Source organism: Macrotis lagotis, chromosome X, assembly GCF_037893015.1.
Source record: "Macrotis lagotis isolate mMagLag1 chromosome X, bilby.v1.9.chrom.fasta, whole genome shotgun sequence".
NCBI classification, from domain to species: domain Eukaryota; kingdom Metazoa; phylum Chordata; class Mammalia; order Peramelemorphia; family Peramelidae; genus Macrotis; species Macrotis lagotis.
In genome coordinates, this window is record NC_133666.1 from 428,409,178 (window position 1) to 428,431,116 (window position 21,939).

Genomic DNA, 21,939 nt, shown 5'->3' on the forward strand with positions numbered 1-21,939 from the left:
CACTCAGATTTCTCATCCTTCTTGCTCTCCATAGAGCTGTCCCATTTAACAAAGATTTTTATTAAAGAAAAGAAAAAAGAAAAAAACGTTCAGCAAAAAGCTGATCAATACATCTTAAAAAACTTGAAAATAAATGCAATGTTCCACACTCATACTTCCTAGCTCTATAGATTTGTGGGTTCCAAGTTTGTTCCTTCTATCTCTTCTTTCAGGCCATACTTCTTTGTAATTTTACAACATTCAGTTTTGATTATTTGGAGATAATTCTTTCCATGTACATTTTTGTAGTCATTTGTTAGGCTTCACCATGTATCAGTTTATTTCTTCCTACACTTCTCTGTATTTATCATATAGTCATCATTTTTTACAATCCAATAATAATTCTATTACATTAAGGTAGCACAATTAGTTTGATCTTTCTCTGATTGAGAGACATCAACTTTGTTTATTTTTCTTTGTTACCATAAAAAGTGTTGCTATAAATATAATAGTGGATATGGGTATTTTCTTTATCACAATCACTCATCTCTTTTGGATGCACTTGCTATGGAGAGAATCAAGATTTCCTTTCCTAGTAATTATTTCTACTGTACAGGACGTCAATTCTACTATTTTGTTTCCTTTTTACTTTCAGAATTTTGATTTCTGTCTTTTTTTTTTTAGGGTTTTTTTTTTTTTGCAAGGCAAATGGGGTTAAGTGGCTTGCCCAAGGCCACACAGCTAGTGTCTGAGACTGGATTTGAGCCCAGGTACTCCTGACTCCAAGGCCGGTGCTTTATCCACTACTCCACCTAGCCACCTCCTTGATTTCTGTCTTAAACCATTTGGGAAAATTTGCTGATATTCAGTTCTCTCTTGGAAATCCATAGGTTTCTCTTGTTTCTTCAGGAGTTGGTTTTATTTCCTTTGTTTTGCCGTTTTTATTTAGAGATATTTACAGGCAATTAAATATCTTGGGAGCCATTTCTTCCTCTCCTACCCCCCCCCCCTTAAAAATATTTTCCCTGCTGATTTATTTTGTTTTCTAGAATTTTAACTGAGCTGTCTTCTTTTTTAAAAATTTTATTTATTTTGAATTTACAATTTTTCCCCTAATCTCACTTCTCCACCCCCACCCCTATAGAAGGCAATCTGTTAGTCTTTACATTGTTTCTATGGTATACATTGATCTAAGTTGAATGAGATGAGAGAGAAATCATATCCTTAAGAAAGAAAAATAAAGTATAAGAGAAAGCCACATTACATAATAAGATAATGGGTTTTTTCCCTAAATTAGAGGTAATAGTCTTTGGTCTTTGTTCAAACTCTCCACAATTCTTTCTCTGGTTACAGATGGTATTCTCCATTGCAGATATCTCCAAATTGTCCCTGATTGTTGCACTAATGAACGAGTCCATCAAGGGTGATCATCACCCCCATGTTGCTATTAGGGTGTACAATGTTCTTCTGGTTCTGCTCATCTTGCTCAGCATCAGTTCATGCAAATCTTTCCAGGCTTCCCTGAATTCCCATCCCTCCTGGTTTGTAATAGAATAATAGTGTTCCATCACATACATATACTACAATTTGTTCAGCCATTCCCCAATTGATGGTCATTCACTTAATTTCCAATTCTTTGCCACCACAAACAGGGCTGCTATGAATATTTTTGTACAAGTAATGTATTTGCCTTTTTTCATAATATCTTCAGGGTATAGACCCAGTAGTGGTATTGCTGGATCAAAGGGTATATGCACATTTTTGTTGTCCTTTGAGCATAATTCCAAATTACTGAGCTGTCTTCTTCCTGAGAGTTTTGGTTTGTTTTGGTCTTTTTTTATTTCCCCTATCTTTTATTTCCTGATTCCTTTCTTTTGGATGGAGGATTCCCCAAACATTGTATTATTTTCATTATCCTCCCACATGGGGTATGTATCTTTCTCCAGTCTCAGTCTCTATCTTCCAGAGTTGTGGTACTTAGCTCCATCTCAGGCCTGATTAGTTCCTTTTCCTTCATACTAGGTGCACAGTGTTGTTCTGACCGAGTTTTCTTTATTCTTAATTTTCTGGCCAAGTACAACTTGCCCCAAATAGAACATGCTTTTTTGTAACCTTCCTCTACCTTCCTTTTTTAGTGGGTACCACAGAATGGCAGTGTAAGGGCAGGGACAGGGTGTGCTTGCAGATTCTATAGAAGGGAAATTAGTAGGAAATCCCAGAGCATAAGCTAGTGGGTCAAGTTATACATCTTGCTGGATTATGTGGGCTCAATATACCACTGCTGTAGGCTGGAATTACTCAGAAATGGTGCACTTTTTTTCTTTGAGGAGTTTTTGAGAATTAATCTGAGTATTGTGAAGTCTTAGACCTTGTTTATCTTGTTGACTTTCTTTTTAATCAGTGATCTTGGGATATATGCCTGTTATAGATTTCTAGATCAAAGGATATACACAGTCATTTTATATCAATAACTATAAATTGCTTGCCCAAATAGTTGAACCAGTTCACAACTCCACCAAAAATGCATGTGTGCCTATGTTTCCACAACCTCTCAAGCATGAATTATTCCTATCTTTTGTCTTTTTTGTAATTTTCTTGGTGTAAAGTGAAATCTCAATATTATTTTGATTTGCCTTTTTCTTTATTACAGTTTCACTTCTCCTTTGTGCAAACTTGTAGACTTGATTTCTTCCTTTTCTAATGGTACATTGCAACAGTTGAGAACTTTTTATCTGACCGCTTTTTTTTAGAAGGCATCAAAAATCTCATTTCTACTTATCATTCTTGTTGATTTCTAGGAGTCTTCTTGATCAACCTAACTATAATCTTTTCTTATAAATTATTTATCCAATTTTAGCATGTTTTGTTTATCCTTAGTATAATTTTGAATTCTGTCGATAGTAACCCTTATATAAATTACTGTACCATTATAAATACTATTTGTATGGCGCACACACACACACACAAGTCCTCCTGTCTTAGTGGTTAAAGGGGAGGTTTTATAGTTAGGAATATCTGGGTACAGGTCCTGACTCAGATACACATTAGCTTTATAAGCACAGACAAGTAAGTTGAAATGTCATAGCGATTGAAATCAGAAAAACTTGAGTTCAAATCTTGCCTAAGATAATTACTATGATCCTGTGCAAGTTACTTTATCAGCTTAGATTTCTTTATCAACAAAATAAGATAATAACAGCACTTAGCTCAAGATATGACAGTATTTATAAAGAATTTTGCAAACCTCAAAGCACTATATATTATTCTTGCATAGCTACTATTAACTCAATTTACCCCTAATTAATGAGACCATTGTGTTGAGAGTGAAATAGAGCATTTTGTCCTCTGAATAAAAGGCTGAATTTGGACCTTGATTCATAGCACTATTCTGCCACTTACCACCTTGTATAAGTCACTTAATATTTCTAGACCATAGTTACTTAACTGTAAAATGAGGGGATGGAACTAGTTGACCTCTATGATTCATATTATTATATCTCTGATTCTCTGATAATGTAAAATAGACAGTCAAGCTGGGATTTTACTTTTTAATAATTGTGTTTTGGTGTAATTCATTTCCTTTGTAATCCTTTGTATATTATCCTCTGAATTTAGAAATATTTTTTTTCTGAGAAAGTCCTTAGGCTTTATCAAACTTAAAAGGAATCTGTGACTCAAAAAAGAATTAAGAATGCCTGTTAAAAGTTGCCAAACTATTTATATTGAAATTAGTTTTTATACTTGGTTCCTTAAAACTGATGAAATGAAATCACAGGTCCAGAGCTTTGCCTCTTATACATATGTATGTATGTATGCATGCATATGTATATATTTATATGCACATATACATGCATATGCACACAATCAACCCTGATGCTTAGGTATTTTAATAGTTCCATGATCTGATTCTTCTCAGCTCATGTATAATAACTTTAAATGAAGATAAATTATCAAGAATCATAGTTATGTTAATCTATACAAAGATGCTCAATTGAAAAAAATAAATGCCATGTATAAGATAATTGACTTTTGGGGATCTGAAGTAAGTGATTTTTTGAAGTCCTGGGATTAAGATAGTATTCTTGGATTATGGAATGAATGAATCAATGTTTTAAATGCTGAGGTTACAAATTGAAAGATTCAACAGCCTTACTTTTAAGGAACTTACATTCTAACAAGACAGCACATGGAAGATTTCAGCTGCAAGTCACATGTTAAAAGTCCCTTAGTCCTTAGTGTGTGTGTGTGTGTGTGTGTGTGTGTGTGTGTGTGTATACACACACACACACACATACACCCATTGGTAAAGCAGAAATTAATGTCTTATATAATTTCTACTGATAAAATTATAATAGTTTGTGATGTTGAACCATTTGATCAGGGCCAAGGATTTTGGTAACAAAAATTTTCTTTTTTGAGTTTTCAGTAGTTTTGACTATCACCAGCTGGAACAGTTGCCAGGCTACATCTTCATAGGGTTTGCTTTCCAGAAGATTGGTTCAGGGCACTGAGCTACAAGTATTGCTATTTTCAAGGTCCTGGGTTTAGAGTCCTAGACTGTCTCTACCAGACTGCTGGAGTTCACATCTCTAGACCAGAAAGGAATGTCAGAAGGCATAGTCTCAACAACCTCCTTTTACAGATGAGGAATCAGATCCAGGGAAGTTTAAGTGACTTAGCCAAGTTGGCACAAATACCAAATATTAAAGATGAAATTTGAATTTTATTTCCTTTGACTTCCCATAGTTCTTTCCAAAACTGTAATGACATTCAGCTTCAGCACGTGTTTTTATTATAATTTTTATCTGTATTTTCATTTTAAAGAAGTTTGTTTTGACTTCAGTCATTCTGAAATCTCAAAACACATTCATAGCTCCTGTTGTAATTGCCATAAGAGAACTGATTACCATTCTTTATTGCCTCCTAATAACTCCTCTTTTCCTTATCTACTTGGATAGTATTAGGCTATTTCTAAAATTGATTTGATAGAATTTTTTTTTCACTTTTTTCCACATAGGAAATGCACGAGGTTGCCAAGAAACTTTGTTCCTTTTGTGAAGGTCTGGTCCATGATGAACATCTGCAACATCAAGGCTGGGCTGCAATAATGGCCAATTTAGAGGATTGTACACTATCCTACCAAAAACTGCTTTCCAAGTTTGAAAGTGCTTATTCAAATTATCTGCAGTCCATAGAAGATATCAAGTTGAAGCTTACACAGTATGTCTACTACCAATACCTGTAGAATTGAATTAGATTATACAGGGTTTTTTTTTTAATTTTTAAAATTAAATTTAATTACCTGAATTTTTCTTGAGTATTTCTTGTGCAAAGTAAAGTTTTCTTGGGTCATTAAATGTCTGGATATGATGTCTTTTCAGAATTTTAAGAAACAATTCCCTAAAACTATCCTGAGAAATAAAAAAAGCAATAAATAAATAACATGTACATTTAAAAATTTGTTATTACATATCTATCACACTTTTCTTATCTGAAAGGAAGAAAAGATTATTAACGTTTAATAAAAAAATACTTTTCCTACAGATTCCTCAGTATTCAGAAATGTCAGAATTTTAAGTTAAATTTTTTCTGATAGTTTAAAAAGTAAGATATTTTTTCTCATTAAGTAGTTCTGCCTCAAGATAATTTGATAATGATGCAATTATTCTTGGGTTGGTTTCTTCCATAATTATATATTAAGCTATTGAGACCAGAAAGGTGATTTTAAAAAAGAAAGAGTTTGGCTCCTGAAATGAGTAGTATAATAATGACAGTAATTTATCTTCTTAGAAAACAATCTTTTCAAATACTACAAATAATTTTTAAACCCTGATAATATCACATATCAGTCACATACTAGTTTGTTGTATCATCTAATATATATATATATATAAATATAATGATATGGCAATGATGCATAAGTAGAAATTAAAGTGAAATAATATTTTAAATAGGATGAAGGAGCTATTTAGAGAGCCTGTAGTGAATCTCACCTAAAATATAATCATCTCCCATTCTATTTTTTTTTTGTGGGGGGTGTTTATATGGATTTTCATGGCAGTGAGTTTGCTTAATATCAGATTTACTTAGATTGGTGACTGGACAATATTAAGATCTCACATTTGTGCAGTATTTTAACAGTAACAGAATCTAAAAAACACAACTTCAACCAAAGCAGATTGCATAATATTTATATTGTCATCCCCATTTTATAGATGAGGAAGTTATCACATGATTGCACAATTTAGGTAATATTGGCCTTGGATAAAAATCAAGTCAAACCCAAGTTTTGACTTCAAATCTAATACTATTTCTACTTTATGAAATAGTACTGATTATTTTTCCATTCACTAAGTTTGAATATCTATTGTTGAATGACATATGCTACTTTATAGTCATCTAGTATATTTGATAAGAGAATTTAATTAGGAATTCTCTTCATTTAATTTGATTGATACTTTTTTGTGTATTTTCTTGTTACTGACAGTTGGCTTATATTTTAAGTTTAGGAACTGCGGTTTCAGTAATGGCCAAGATTCCACTTTTGGAGTGCCTAACACGACATAGCTACAGGGAATGTTTGGGAAGACTTGATTCTTCTCCTGAACATGAAGGAAAAGAAACAGAGAACAATGAGACTGAAAAATCATCAGAATTGGTGCTTTATCCTGATATGCCTCGCATTACTAACAAATCATCTTTAGCCTCATGTTGCAAGTCAGTGGAACATTCAGTCCTGGACAGCACAGATCCTGAAAGTGGCAAAGAAATTAGGGAATCTTGTCAGAGTACTATCCAGGAGGAAGAAATTTCAGTAGAACCTAAAGAGAGTGATTTGCCTTCTTTCAATGTTTCTTTATTAGACTGGATAAATGTTCAAGATAGACCTAATGATGTGGAATCTTTGGTCAGGAAATGTTTTGATTCAATGAGCAGAGTAAGTAATCATTTTGTTAGTTAAACACAGTAAAATTTTTGCTAATTTGCATTATTATTATTATTATTATTATTATTATTATTATTATTATTATTATTATTTATTTTCAAATATTCCAAATAAGAACATTTTCTTTTTTCTCCTCATAACTTGGGTTAGCCTCTCATATTTTATGAAATAGTGCCTAAAGTTTTTATAAAGGTAAATGACAAAAGGGGGAGCAAGATGACATTACATAATATTGAAATGCTAAGAGTGAAGTTAAGAGTGTATTATTTTTAGGTTTTATGATTAAAATGCATTTTTAACATTTTTTATTATTGATTGTTGATATTTGGGTTTTTTTGCTTTTGTTGAAATGATAAATGACTTCTAATTGTGTTATAAAACTCAAAAATAAAGTCTTAAAATAATATGAAAATTCAGTTTAAATTAAGATTAGGAGCAAATTTCATTATCAAAATAAACCCACAACCTATTATATTTAATCTCTAGGCAGTTACAAAGAAAATAACTAGAAGACATTTCTGCCTTAAATATGAAACAAAGCTACATAAACATCAAATGAAGAAAGCTAAAAATCAAACCATCTAGACATGTTTATTTGTTTAATAGCGTGATAGGTGCTAATACAAATTAGTGGTTTGATCAGCTAGACTTCATATGGTTTGTTTAATCTATTATGGATATGTTGGATTTTTTTTGTTGTTGTTGTTAATTTGAATCCTTACTCTGATAATTTATTGTTTGGCCTTTTGTGGTTACTTAATCTATTTGAGCATCTGCTTACTTATTGCAAAAATATATTTTATGAATTTCAAAGTACCAGGTGACTGGCCCATTTACAGTGACGATCATTTTACTTTGGAAGAAGAAATTATATAGTCTGAGACCATTACTCTCATACTGATGTGTCACATTGGGTGGGGTGCGTGGGCAAGAGGGGAAAGGTGACAGGATAGGAATGTTGATGCCAGTGTGTGAATCGGCCCACCCCATCCAACTTCACTGCTTCTACTCTTTTTTTTTTTCTTTTCTTTTTGGTTGAATCTGAAAATTTCTCACCTGGGCCTGTGTTGTATGTTAGTACTTTTATTCCTTACTGATTGACTCTTTACTACTTTACCTGAAGGAAGCATCCCAAAATATTTATTCTCTCTACATACCTTCTTTGCCTTATACTCTTTACCCCTTCCTTAGTATATAAATTCACTTCTTACTTTTTGAGAAAGTCAAGGCCATCTCTTGTCAACTCTCTCATCTTCCCTGTTCTACCCCTCTTCATTTTTATTTATGTTTACCTCTTTCTTTTTTTTCCACTCTCCATAGAAGGTAAATTCTTTTCCCTTGCTAAGATGAACTCCTCAGCTTTTCCTTTTGAGCCCATTCTTTCCTATATTTTCTAGTAGCTTATATACCTTTGATCATCCCTCAGTCCCTCTAATTTTTAATCTGTTGGCTCTTTCCCTTTTCTTTCCTTTAGCCTTTATTTTATCTTGCCATCCTTTCATGGTTTTGTCCAGTCTTCCATCCAACTCAATTCCAAAGAAAAATTCCATCTAGAGAGAATTGTCTATGCTTGCTGCCCCTACTTTTTTTTTTAAAAAAAACATTTACTCACCTTGCAATTTTTTATCCAGTTGTGCTTCCAATCCTATTGCTCTCCTCAAACTCCTTTCTCCAAGATTACCTAGGATCTCATAATTGCCAATTGAATAGATTTTTCTTTGTCCTCGTCCTTTTTTTTAACCTTCTTCTTGATGTTCTTTTGACATAAAGACACTATAACCCATGCTTATGTATCTTAATATCCCTCAGAGATTTGATCTGAATCTTTCCTTATTTTATACTCAATTGTGATCTCTATACATATGTAACAAAATCCATTTGCAACTCTTTCTTCCAAATGTCGATCTCTTGTGACCACCTACCTAGTAGACAATTAATGCCTGAAAGATTGTACAGTATCAAACTTAGCATCCATTAAATATAATACATCATCTCTTTTCTTAACTTGTCCTTCCTCTAGACTTCCTTATTGCTGATGAGGTTCATTAATCTTACAATCTTGTCTTGACAAGAAATCAGCAAGAAATTTATTTTGTTTCTTTTTCTTACCTCCTGGGAAGAACTGGTTGCTGAAGTGGAAGTGATTGAACTTTTTCAGGAAAGTGGCTACTTATTTTTTTTTTCAAAAAAAGAAGAATCTCATAGTGTTCAAAAGGGAAGATAAACCCAAGAAAGGTGGGAAATTTTAAAAACTGAAAGCTGAAAATATAACTAGAAATAATTACAGTGAAAAGTGAAATTTAGAAGCATCAACCAACTCCAATACAGAAATATTATATACAGAAGGTATAAGGAGAAGCAGGTAAGAGATTTATATATATATATATTAGAGTATATTATAGTCTTGGGAGAAAATAGTGCTATAAATGTAATTCAGAATGGGTTCTCTACTCCAAGGATAGGCTATTCCCCTCTGCCCCTTTAATGATCACCTTACTATTTTGAGGGACATTCAAGGTTTAGAACTCTTACCTTGAGTCCTGAGTACCTTTGTAGAATGCCCCTCATGATCTGCTACTGAATCTAGTTTGCCTTCAACCATGCTGTACTCTATATCTTGATGATTTTCTCATTGAACTCTCTTTTTTATTCCTCTCCCCTTCCAGTTTTTGAATCACAATCAAATCAGTACTACCTTTGCTACTTGACTGACTATCCCTATGACTTCCCAGATCATAATTTCCTTGTCAAACCATAAATACTTCTTCCCCATTCAAAAATGTAAACTTCTTGAACTCAGAAATTGTAGTTATTGCTTTACAATAGCAAGTAATTCAATGTCTTTTCTAATCATTAAACACCATGTGACAACAAAAGTAAAAAAAGCTTTTTTTAAAGTTTGAGCAAAAAAAGGTATAGGATCTCTGAATATGGTGAATGTAATGCTAATAAGAGGGAAGATAGAAGACAGAATTAACTTTTTTGTCTATGAATCCCTCTGTTCCCTCTTATTCCAATCTCTTTAGACCAAACTCCACTGATATCCCCTGAATCTAGGCCATACAACCTTCTTGACTATTGCCACTGATTAGTTCTCTATTCACTGATCACTTTTCTGCTTGGACCTGCCCAGTGTCCTCCAATGCCCACTGTGTTTGCATTTCTTCATATCAGACATTTTCTCTGACTATCTTTGCGTTTGTAAAATCTATCCACTTTCTAGGACTAGACTCCTTTGAATTTAAATGTATTTCCCTGCATTAAGTCATTAATATTTCCCATAAGTTCACCCCCCCATCATTTTGAATATACTTTGTATATTTTAATATCTATCTTCTCTCAAATAGTACTTAATGGTAAGGATTGTTAAATTTTTTTGTCTTTTGTTTCCCTAATGTCTAACACTCACATAGGATGTAATAGGGAGCTAATAATAAGAAATGCTTGTTGATTTCTTTGTGTAGCTGAGATAATCTAATAAAGAGATTTTTTAAAATAATAAAACTCCAATTTGGATCAAAGTTTTTTTAACCTCATACATTTTTTGTAATACTTAAAGTTTTCAATAAAGTTTTTAAATGTCATTGTTGCTGATGTAAAATAATGGTTCTTAAGAAAGAATTTTGACATCACAAATTAATGCTTTTTCCATATTGGTGTTGATTATTTGCCACAATTCTACTCTTTTTGTTGTGAATGACACATGTTTAAGGGACTGGACTTCTAGTTTTCTGAACAGGTCATTCTAAAGTAATTACCACTACTTGAAATCTTAAAATGCTTTCTTAGTAAGAGACAGAAGGTGGAGGAAGGGAAGGGGGAGAGACACAGAGAGAGAGAGAGGTTGTGTGGTGTGTGTGTGTGTGTGTGTGTGTGTGTGTGTGTCCATTAAACCTGCTAAGTACCAGGCACTGTGCTAAATACTAATGATTGAAAAAGAAGCACAAGACAATACCTGGCTCCTAGCCCTAAAGGGATTCAGTGCAAGTACATGTACACAAGCTATAGAGAATTGAGATTAATTCCCATGTGAGTAGCCAGAGACTCTGGGAAGATGGCATTGCCCTCTACTGATTTGGAGGAGGGGCAGCTAGGTGATGCTCTGGCTAGAGCACTGACTGGAGTCAGAAAGACCTGAGTTCAGATGTGACCAAGTCACTCAACCTCATTATCTCAGAAAAACCAAAAAGAAAAAAAATAGAAATGGGAAGGTAGGAGGGAAGTTTTAGAGGGAAACATTTAAAATGTCTACTAGACATCTATTTCAAAATGTATGAAAGGGAATTGAAGAAGAGGGAAAATAGGGCCCAGGACATACATTCCTACAGACAGACAGACACACACACACACACACACACACACACACACACACACACGAGTAGTTAGCTTTAAATGGAGAGTATTTCAGAATTCTGATAATTTTTTCCCCTTATTTTTAAAAGTAAAAGCATTTATGTATACCTTCATTATAGTTTAAGTGGTTGGGATTTTTCAATTAATAAACCATTTTTTTCCACCGACCATATAAAGTTTCTGGATTTTTTTTTAGTTTTTTTTTTTTTTTTTGCGAGGCAAATGGAGTTAAGTGGCTTGCTCAAGGCCAATAGGTAATTATTAAGTGTCTGAGACTGGATTTGAAGTCAGGTACTCCTGACTCCAAAGCCGGTGCTTTATCCACTATGCCACCTAGCCGCCCCAAGTTTCTGGATTTGAAGGAAAAAAAACTTTTTATTTGTTTTTCTCCATTTGAGATCTTGGAGCAATCTTTTTGTTTTTAAATTATCTTCAACTCATAGTATATCTGTCCCTTTTCCCTACCCCTGTGGGGAGCCATGTATTATAATAAAGAATGAAATAAAAGGAATTGGGGAGAATAGGGAAGCATAAAATTAATATATGCCTATATTCCATACTTCTATAATGAATGTAGATGTGCCTTTTCACATTGATTTTTCTAGAGCTATTATTGGTCAACATAATTTAGTTTTCCATTTACCTTTTTTTATTTGTGTAAATTATTTTCCTTGTTCTTTATTTTTGCATCTCTTACAAGTTCATTTAAGTCTTTCCCTTGCTTCTATATTCTTATTTCTTATTGAGCACACAAATTATATTATTATATATAATAAATTCATGAACCATAATTCATTTAGTTGTTGCCCAATTAATATCTTTTAGTTGTTGCTTGCTGTTTTAGGAAGTGCTGATATATTTTTCCACATATTTTACTTTTCTTTTACCTTGAACTGTAGTGCTAACAATGCAGACTCTAGATCAAAATAGATATTTTGGGGTATAGTCAATAATTTACATTTTTGCAAAGTAATGTTTTTAAAATTAATTAAAGGTGTTTTAGACATTTTGTTTTATATAAGTTCCAGAAGGTTCTGGGGATATTGCAATACTATAACTTAATTATCAAATTTAAAAATGTTGAGACATCACTTTTAATTAATAAATGAAGTCTTATGCTAATTTTAGAGCTACATAAATCATTTGAAAAATTGTAACTTTAAATTCTTAAGATAGCATACTTAGAGATCAGCTCTCAATGTTACAATATTTTGGTGACAGAAGGAGCAATTAGCTTTAGAACCACATTTATTTTATAGTTATCTTTGCTTTTGAATGATACTCAAACAATTTGTTATTCAAATAAATTGATTTGAACTTAGTGCTTTGCTGCTCTTAATCCTTTGTAATCATTTCTGACATATTTTAAATTTAATTTGAATTTACTATTTGAAATTAGGTTTATGGAAGCAAACTTAAGCAAACAGCCTATAGCTCAACATCTTGGATCAATATTAACTGCATTTTAGTAGTTATAATAAGATACTGTCATTTGTCCCTAATAATGGTGAGTGGTGGGTAGAGAAAATGCCACAGTAGTGGAAATGATTGTGAAGTTATTTCTTTTTGGCCTAAGAATATATTTTGATACTTAATTTTTAAATATGTTATTTAGGTTACTGGGACATTACAATATTTCAAATAAAGCATTATATCTGCTACACTGCTTTGGCTATTGTTCCATACATCTGGCCATGTTGATATTTTTCTTAGCCTAAACTTTGTCTTCACAATCTCTAGTTATACTTTTCCAAGTATCTTATTGAAGCCTTCTATCTTTCTTCAAGGTACACAGAAACTGGATACTTTTTTTTTATTAAAGATTTTATTTATTTTGAGTTTTACAATCTTTCCCCCAATCTTACTCCCCCCCCCTCCCCAGAAAGCAATTTGTCAGTCTTTACTTTGAGAAACTGGATACTTCTAATAAGAATTTGAAAGCAACATTTTCCGGAGGATATTTGGTTTATTGTATTATGATAGCACAAGGCCTTTTCTTCCTATATTACTAATGACATAGCACTGACTGTGTAGAAATATTGACTCTATGTATCCTTTGTTAATTTGCACATAGTGTTGCCCCTTAGATTTCTACCTTGATGTTTTATGTCAGTTCAATTTTTATCTTGTTTATCTGACCTTTCCTTGGTAGAAACCAGATTTAGGGGCGGCTAGGTGGCACAGTAGATAAAGCACCGGCTCTGGAGTCAGGAGTACCTGGGTTCAAATCCGGTCTCAAACACTTAATAATTACCTAGCTGTGTGGCCTTGGGCAAACCACTTAACCCCATTTGCCTCTCAAAAGAAAAAAAAAGAAACCAGATTTAACTGTTTGCTACTGTATTAAAATTTTTTTTTTAATTCAGAAGTCATTTTTAAATAACACCCCTGTTGGGGAATAGTCAATGGGCAGTTATTCTATGAAGAAATCAAGACTATGTATAAGAATCTAAGAAAATGCTGTAAATTATTATTGATTAGAGAAATGTAAATTAAGATAACTTTGTGATATCAGTTTAGATTCATCAGATTGGATAAAATAAATGTTCTTCAATTGGGAAATGACTAAGCTATAGTTTATGATTATGGAATACTGCTGTGATAAAAGAAATGATGAGCTGTTGATTTAGAAAAACATGGACAGATTTGGATCTATAGGAACATGCTATCAATCTCAAGAGAAGGAACTTGCAAATAAAATTATGGATAATACGGTCATGTGTGTGTGTGTGTGTGTGTGTGTGTGTGTGTGTGTGTGTGTGTTTGTGTTAAGTGCATAGCAGAGAACAAAAGAAGGCCTAAAAGGAAACACAGAAAAATGGAAATGCTTTGAAAAACCGCATATAAGATTTTAAATTTGTTTTAGTGAAATGGAAAAGTATTGTTATGTTTTGATTCCTCTCGTGTTCTGCTCTGTTCATGTAAAATTTTTTTTTTAATAGTGTAAGTATCATTTTCAGGTACATGGGAGTCAGTCGAAAAAATACTTCAGAATGTCACTGAAGCATTTCTTTACTCTTATCTTTTAGCTTGATCCAAGGTTCATTCAGCCCTTTTTGGTAGAGTGTCGACAAACTGTTGCCAAACTGGATAATCAGAACATGAAAGCCATTAAAGGACTTGAAGACAGGCTTTATGCACTGGACCAGATGATAGCTAGCTGCAGCCGATTAGTAAATGAACAAAAGGAACTTGCTCAGGTAATTTATGTCCCTGATTCTTGAAAAGGAAACTTATAATTGTTCTGTATGTATCCATATATAGAAAAGATAAGACTACCGTATTCAAGGAGAGTTATCTCCTGATGAATTTGTTTGAAGGGCCTAGGATGTTAATCTCTAGGAGAAAGGACCAAGAGGAAACTTGACAGCCATTTCTAAATATTTGATGTGTCATCACATGAAAAGGGTAAACAAACGTACAAATAGAAAGTAGATTTTGTTTGGCTCATTTTTTTTTCCTGCTTTTTATTTATTTGAGTGGTTGGCTTATTTTCTAACAATTAGGAGTATATAATAGTAGAATTGGGTATCATATCATTCATATAGCATTCTCCTTAGATCAGAATAATTGGTCTAAAAGGGGAATAGGCATTTTAAGTTAAGAATTGGTTCAGTGATCTGGTGCACTGAAAATTGAAAAATGTTAGAGTCTGTTTTCTCTTAACTGAATACCTTGACAGTTTTATCAGACATAACACTCACAAAACTTGTTTGAATAGCATTCAAGGGATTTGCACTATCTTAATCAACTAACACTTGGTAAATACTTATTTTATTCCTATCCTTAAGAAACTAGTGTTTATCTGGGGACACATTATATGCATATATAAATAATTTGCATAATAAATAAAAGCTAAGTCTTTTGTGGGGCAGGAGGGAGAAAAGAATTTATTAAGCATCCACTCTATGATCTTGTGCTAGGCACTTTACAAAGATTCTCATATGATCTCCAACTCTAGAAAATAGATGATTTTGCCCTTCACTTTAAAAGCTGAAGAAAATTGAGGCAGACCAAGGTTAAATGACTTGCTTAGGGTTACTAAGCTAGTAGATTTCTGAATCAGGATTTGAACTCAAGTCTTCTTGATTCCCGGCTTAACAAATCTGAAGGGACCTGATAGCTGGAGGAATTAGGAAAGGTTTTATAGAGCTAGCTAACTGTTTCTAGGTCAATCTTTGAAGGAAAACTAGTATTTTACAATTTGCTGAGAAAAAAAAATGAGGAAATAGACATTTGGAACAGTCTGCTCAGATACCAGGATAGGAGAGTAAATATCATTTTTTAGAGAATGGCAAGAAGTCCCTGAAGGAAAATAAAAGGTGGAAGGGTTGATTGGATCCATATTGTAAAAGGGTCTAAAAACCAAGCAGATGTCTATATTTGATTATCACAACTGAGCTGTGGCATGACATGTTCAGAGCTGTGTTTTAAAGTAAATTACTTTCTTAGTTAAATATCAAATAGGAGCACCTACAATAGTCCTGGCAAAAGATGAAGTCCTGAACTCTAATGCTGGCTTTGTGAATAAAGATGTGGATATAAGATATGTTGTGGAATGTGGAATCTTACTGGATAGTGGGTTCCCGAGTTAGATGCATAGAGAGTTACCATAAAGAACAAAGAATAACAGCTAAATATCACTAGAAATTCACAGGAAACAAAATCCAAGAAAGAAGACAAGGGGGCAGATATGATCTCAGTATGAATGTTGGAATGAAACCCTCCTTAATTGGACTTTGGTTCTGGTGCATTGTGTTGTGATCCAGGAGCATTGGATCATAATCCTGGCATTGCCACCGATTTAATGGTATTATGATTATAGTTAAGTTACTTTGGATCTTACTTTGAATTTCTTTAAAATGAAAAGGTGAGGTTTGAACTAGAATTTCATTTCTAACTTTATAATTAATTGGATTTGGGGCAGCTAGGTAGCACAGTAGATAGAGCACTGGCCCTGGAGTCAGGAGGACCCCAGTTAAAATCCAGCCTCAGACACTTACTAATTACCTAGCTATATGCCCTTGGGCAAACCACTTAACCCCATTGCTTTGTGAAAACCTAAAACAAGAACAAAAAACAATAATTGCCTTACTGGGTGACCTTGGACAAGTCACTTAATCCCATTGCCTTAAATAAAAAAATTTTTTTAATTAATTGGCTTTATTTAATACTCATACCATGCCTAAAGTTTTATCAGGTGTTTTCTGTGTGTGTGTGTGTGTGTGTGTGTGTGTGTGTGTGTGTGTGTGTTGTGTTTATGGGTGAATGTGTATATTTTTCTTTGACAAAAGTTAGAAAAGTTTTTATTTTAAGGATATGGGAATCTTGCACCTAAAAAGAAGGAGCCACATCAATTCATAAATGTAGGAGAATATAAATATATGCTCCTTTAGGGTAGGTATTGACTTATCTTTTCATTCTCGACATCTGCACAGAGCCTGATAAATAAAGAACTTAATAAGTATTTGCTGAATTGGATCTCGTTCTTTTAGAAAATATTTTAGTCAAAATGTATAATTTATTTCTCAATTCTGTAGATAAACTAAATTTTAGTTTTTTTCTTGAGGTTTGCTTAATATTTTAAATACATAATTTTAATTTATGTACATATAAAAGAAGCATTTTATTTTTAAAGGGATTTTTAGCTAATCAGAAGAGAGCTGAAAACTTGAAAGATACTTCTGTGCTACCTGATTTGTGCCTGAGTCATGCAAATCAGTTGATGATTATGTTGAATAATCACAGAAAACTCTTGGATATTAAACAGAAATGTACCACTGCCAAACAAGAACTTGCAAATAATCTACAAGTCAGATTGAAGTAAGTGCTTTCTGGCATATTTCTAATTAATAGCATTTTATTGTATGCAACTCAAGATTAATCTAAAACTTTCTGATAAAAAGTAAATTAATATGTTGTCATATAAGTTGATTGATTAACCTGTAACACAATTGAAGTTGGGTTTCCTCAGGTACTGAGAGGTGAATTATCATTTTTATGTCTGCAGTTTCGAGGTGTGTTCCTAAATTTAATTGGAAAGTATCTTGTGTCATTTTTAACCTTTTATATGTTCACATTTAGTATTTATTCACAGGTGGTGTTGCTTTGTTATGCTTCATGCTGACAAAGAGGGAGAGAAGCTACAGGCTTTGCTCCGCCTTGTAACAGAGCTGCTAGAACGAGTCAAGATTGTAGAAGCTCTTAGTACAGTACCACAGATGTACTGCTTAGCTGTTGTTGAAGTTGTAAGAAGAAAAATGTTCATAAAACACTACAGGGAGGTAAGCAGGTTAGATTACATATTAACATGTGTGGATGTACATATACACACATATAAGACTTGAGGAATTGATGGTATTACATTAATGTATATTATTACTTTTTATAGTGGGCTGGTGCTTTAATCAATGATGGAAAACATTTATATGAAGCTGAAAAGTCAAAAAGGGAATCTTTTGGAAAATTATTTAGTAAGTATACTTCAATAATCATGTTTTTTGTGCTTTATTTAAATGCAATTTTATGGATTTCATATGCTCAGTCTACAAGGTTTACTTTTGCTTCCTATAGAACTAAAATTTCTGTCACTGGAAAATATCACACATAACATACATTTACAAAATTTTATAATTGTTTCCTTTTATACTACTTATTATTTACTGTGTTATATACATATAGATTAATGTATATATATATATATATATATATATATATATATATATATATACTAATCTGAGAATTATCCAAATAAATATTACTTTAAAGATCCTTTTAAAAATAGGAACTTTTTTTATGAGCACTATCAGGACTAATGTGTCTACAGAACAATAATTAAAAGGATTGGTATTCATGTAGTTCATTCCCTTCACCAGTACATAACATTACCAAAAAGCAGTCATAAGCCTCCGGGTGGACAGAGTTTGTCTAATTGTAGAATTAAGGATCTTAATTCACAGAACTGTTTATTTCTTTATGCAGAAATTATCTAATAGTTTTCCTTTTGTCAATATACTTAATCTTTCTCTTCCTTACTGAAGCCAAGGAGAATAAGTAAAACCTTCCACACTACTGCTAGTCAGTCCCTCAGGCATTTGAAGAGACCTTTCAAGCTTCTTCTCTTTGTCATCCTTAGCTCAGGACTCTTTTCCATTCTTATCTTTTTTATACTTAGTTTGGAGATGTCAGGAATTGGATCTTCCCCTCCAGAAATTCTATTCTTCCCTAATTTTGCCCACTTTGTCTTTCTCGTTCTGTCGCACTATGTTCTAAACCTTCATGTTTCTTCTTAAGCTTCCCACAGCACTTCCTATTTTCACTGCCTCAATTTAAGACCTCTCAAATCACACTAAATCATAGCAAATGGTATCTTCAACAGGTGCTCTCCCTTCTCCCCTATCCTCATCTCATACCATCCATTTTGGTCTCAGAAGAGATACCTTTCTCCTTGCCATAGCCAACTCCTCTATTTACACTCTTGATCCTGTTTTCTCCAGAGAATGCCTCAACTTTTATACTTACTTTTTTATAATCAGTTTCTTCCCGGCTACCCACAAATAGATCCTCTCTATGTAAGAAAATCATTCACATGATTTATCATCTCTGCTAGCTATTTTATCTTTCCTCCTCTTTATGGCTAAATCCTTAAAAAAGCTGTCAGTACTTGAATATAAGAGAGGAAATGGACTCAATTCTAAACTTTTTGAAATCTGATTTCTGGTTTCATCAATCATCTGTATTGCTTTCTCTAAAGATACGATGGATTTTATAATTGCTGAACCTTCTCTCAGTACATTAGTTTTTGTCCTTGAACTCTTTATACCATTTGAAACTGTTTATCACCTGCTAGTAGATACTCTTTCTTCTTTGGGTTTTTATGACATTATTCTCTCCTTGATTTATCAATCTGATAAAACTTACCTTCTCAGGTACTTTGGTGGTTATTTATCTGTATTTCAGACACCCAACCTTAAGTCTTTCCCCAAGGATCCACTTTGATCAACCTTCTTTCCTTTCTACTGGTGAAGATTTCATTTAGGTGGTATCATTAGCTCCTTTTAGTTAAATCAGATAGACCCATTCTTCTAGCTCTAGACGTCTTTATTGATCTTCAGTCTTACTTTACAGTTTGCTTTCTCAAACATTCAATACAGAACTCACCATCTTCCTCACTTCCTCCCCACCTCAGACATTTCATTATTCCAAATTTCCCAATTACTGTCAAGGTTACTATCTTTTCTTCCCATCATTCTGGGATCATGTTTGATTTCACTCAAATTTACTGTATACATTCAGTCTGTTAGCACTTCCAGGGTGACTTGCTAGCAAAAGTTGTTTCTACTTTACAACTTCATTTCCTCTTCTCTACTCACGTAAAATATAACCACAATTCAGGGCCTCATCACTATGTGGATTTTTGCATTAAATTTCTAACCTCATCTCCAGACCTCACTTCTCTCCCTTTTTTACTCTATTCATCAGGCAGTGTAATTATTTATTTGTTTATTTATTTATTTTAGTTTTTGCAAGGCAGTGGGGTTAAGTGGCTTGCCCAAGGCCACATGGCTAGGTAATTATTAAGTGTTTGAGGCCGGATTTAAACTCAGGTTCTCCTGACTCCAGGGCTGGTGTTCCATCCACTGTGCCACCTAGCCGCCCCCTATGTAATTTTTCTAAAATATATATCTGAATGTTACCCACAACCCTCCTCTCCATTTCCTTCCCCACCCCCTTTTCCAATCCCCCAACAATATCTCTTGTTCAGTTTGTTCCAGTTCTTTATTGCTTCTTGGATAGAGTAAGAACACCTCTAAAGTGCTTATAATCTGGTCTCTTTCTTTCTTTCTAATATTAGGTTTAACTCCACACACTGATTCATTGATGCTGCCCTACTTATAGTTTATCATACAAGATATTTCTAAGTGCTCATATTCTTTCTTCCATTCTTGGAATGCCTTCTCCCTTCTAACTCCCTTCAAATCCTTGGTTTCCTTTAAGATTCCATTCAAATCTTTGGAAGTACTGATACTTTGTATATCTCTTGCATATTATTTTACATATTGTTTTGACAGATAAAGAAATCGAATCCAAGAGGAACTTATTGTTTATGATCACAAAACTAGGTGCAGAGCTCTGGTTTCCTTTTCTTCTCAGTTCAGTGTCCTTTTTGCTTCATCTGCTTCCGTATTAATCTCATCAAGCTTCATCTTCTCCCATAACTTCTATTTCAGATACATTAGACACTAATTGTCCTAGGCAATCTGTAGAGGAGTACTAGAGTGGCATCAGGCATTTATTTCACATAACTTTTATGTATTTAAAAGGACATAGTTTATCCTACTGTGCATATTATAGGTTATAATAGGCATTAGTTTTTATCCATTACCATTTGACATCTAACAGGTAGTGGGTTGCAGACAAACTAATAAGCTGTTAAGAATTTGACCTTTGTAATGTAAAATTTATAGTTATTTTTACTTTAAAGGAAACTCTGATGCTTTGAAAAATTGATCCATATCAATAAATTGTTATTCTAATTATAAAAAACAGATTTGTCTTCAATTCTAAAAATTAAAGAGTAAGATAGGTAATTTGGTAAATTTTTATTAACATCTTGTTTTTTACATAACTCTTCCTACTGATCTTATCCTACCCTTTTCCAGAATGCCATTTTGTATAATATAGTTAAATAAAATGCAAAGGAAAAAAGAAAGAGGAAAATATTGGCATAACTGATTAATATGTTATAAAATTCTGAAACTATGTGCCATTTGTGGACATCCCCCACCCCACCTTAATATATCTCATAAACATTGCATCAATTCATATAGTTCTTTAAATTTTTTGTTATTTCTTCACATCATCACTTCTTATAGCATAGTTATTTATTATTACATTCTATTGCATTTATATATGCATATACATATATGTGTGTATATGTATATATATATATACACACACACACCTTCTTACTTTCTTCATAACTGATGGATATCTACTTTCTTTCCAGTTTCTTTGATATCGCACTATAATTATTTTAGTGTCTATTTAGAATGTCTTTTCATCTAACTTCCAGTGTCATCAGCAGGCTAATCAAAAAGTGCTTCTCCCTTAACAGTACTAATGCTGACATTTGAATAAAGATCTGATACTGAATTCCTAGATTAAATGGACATATGGAAGTCGTACACTTTCATTTACCAACATATTGCTCATAGATCCCACCTATCAGCTTATGTAGTTCCTTTAGAGATCTGGGAAAGCAGATTGCAGTGAAGTTTTCTTTGTAACGATAGTGATAGCATTCATTAAGCATCAGCTATATACAAAACATTATGGATCTTGGGGTGGCTAGGTGGCATAGTGGATAAAGCACTGGCCTTGGAGTCAGGAGTACCTGGGTTCAAATCCGGTCTCAGGCACTTAATTACCTAGCTGTGTGGCCTTGGGCAAGCCACTTAACCCCATTTGCCTTGCAAAAACCTAAAAAAAAAATGGATCTGGTTCTGGATCAACAAAGACAAAATGTTAAAAAAAAACTCTTAGCTTTGAGGAATTAACATTAAAAAAGGGAAAACAGTACTTTCACAGTTAGGTAAATACAGTAGAATTTGTACACAGAAAAGCATTAAGGCTTCCTAAGGAAAGTGGAACCTGAGTCA

At 33.2% G+C, this 21,939-nt stretch overlaps 1 protein-coding gene across 3 annotated transcripts in view; it reads left to right on the forward strand.

The window, feature by feature from the left end:
- Positions 1 to 21,939, forward strand: part of RB1CC1 (RB1 inducible coiled-coil 1) — a 92,419-nt gene that overhangs the window by 21,636 nt on the left and 48,844 nt on the right. For all 3 annotated transcript variants that reach the window (XM_074202457.1, XM_074202459.1, XM_074202458.1), the window contains exons 6-11: positions 4,997 to 5,199; positions 6,484 to 6,916; positions 14,308 to 14,478; positions 16,917 to 17,101; positions 17,376 to 17,562; positions 17,670 to 17,751. In XM_074202457.1, the coding sequence (XP_074058558.1) occupies positions 4,997 to 5,199; positions 6,484 to 6,916; positions 14,308 to 14,478; positions 16,917 to 17,101; positions 17,376 to 17,562; positions 17,670 to 17,751 (1,261 nt within the window). The remainder of the gene's footprint in view (positions 1 to 4,996; positions 5,200 to 6,483; positions 6,917 to 14,307; positions 14,479 to 16,916; positions 17,102 to 17,375; positions 17,563 to 17,669; positions 17,752 to 21,939) is intronic.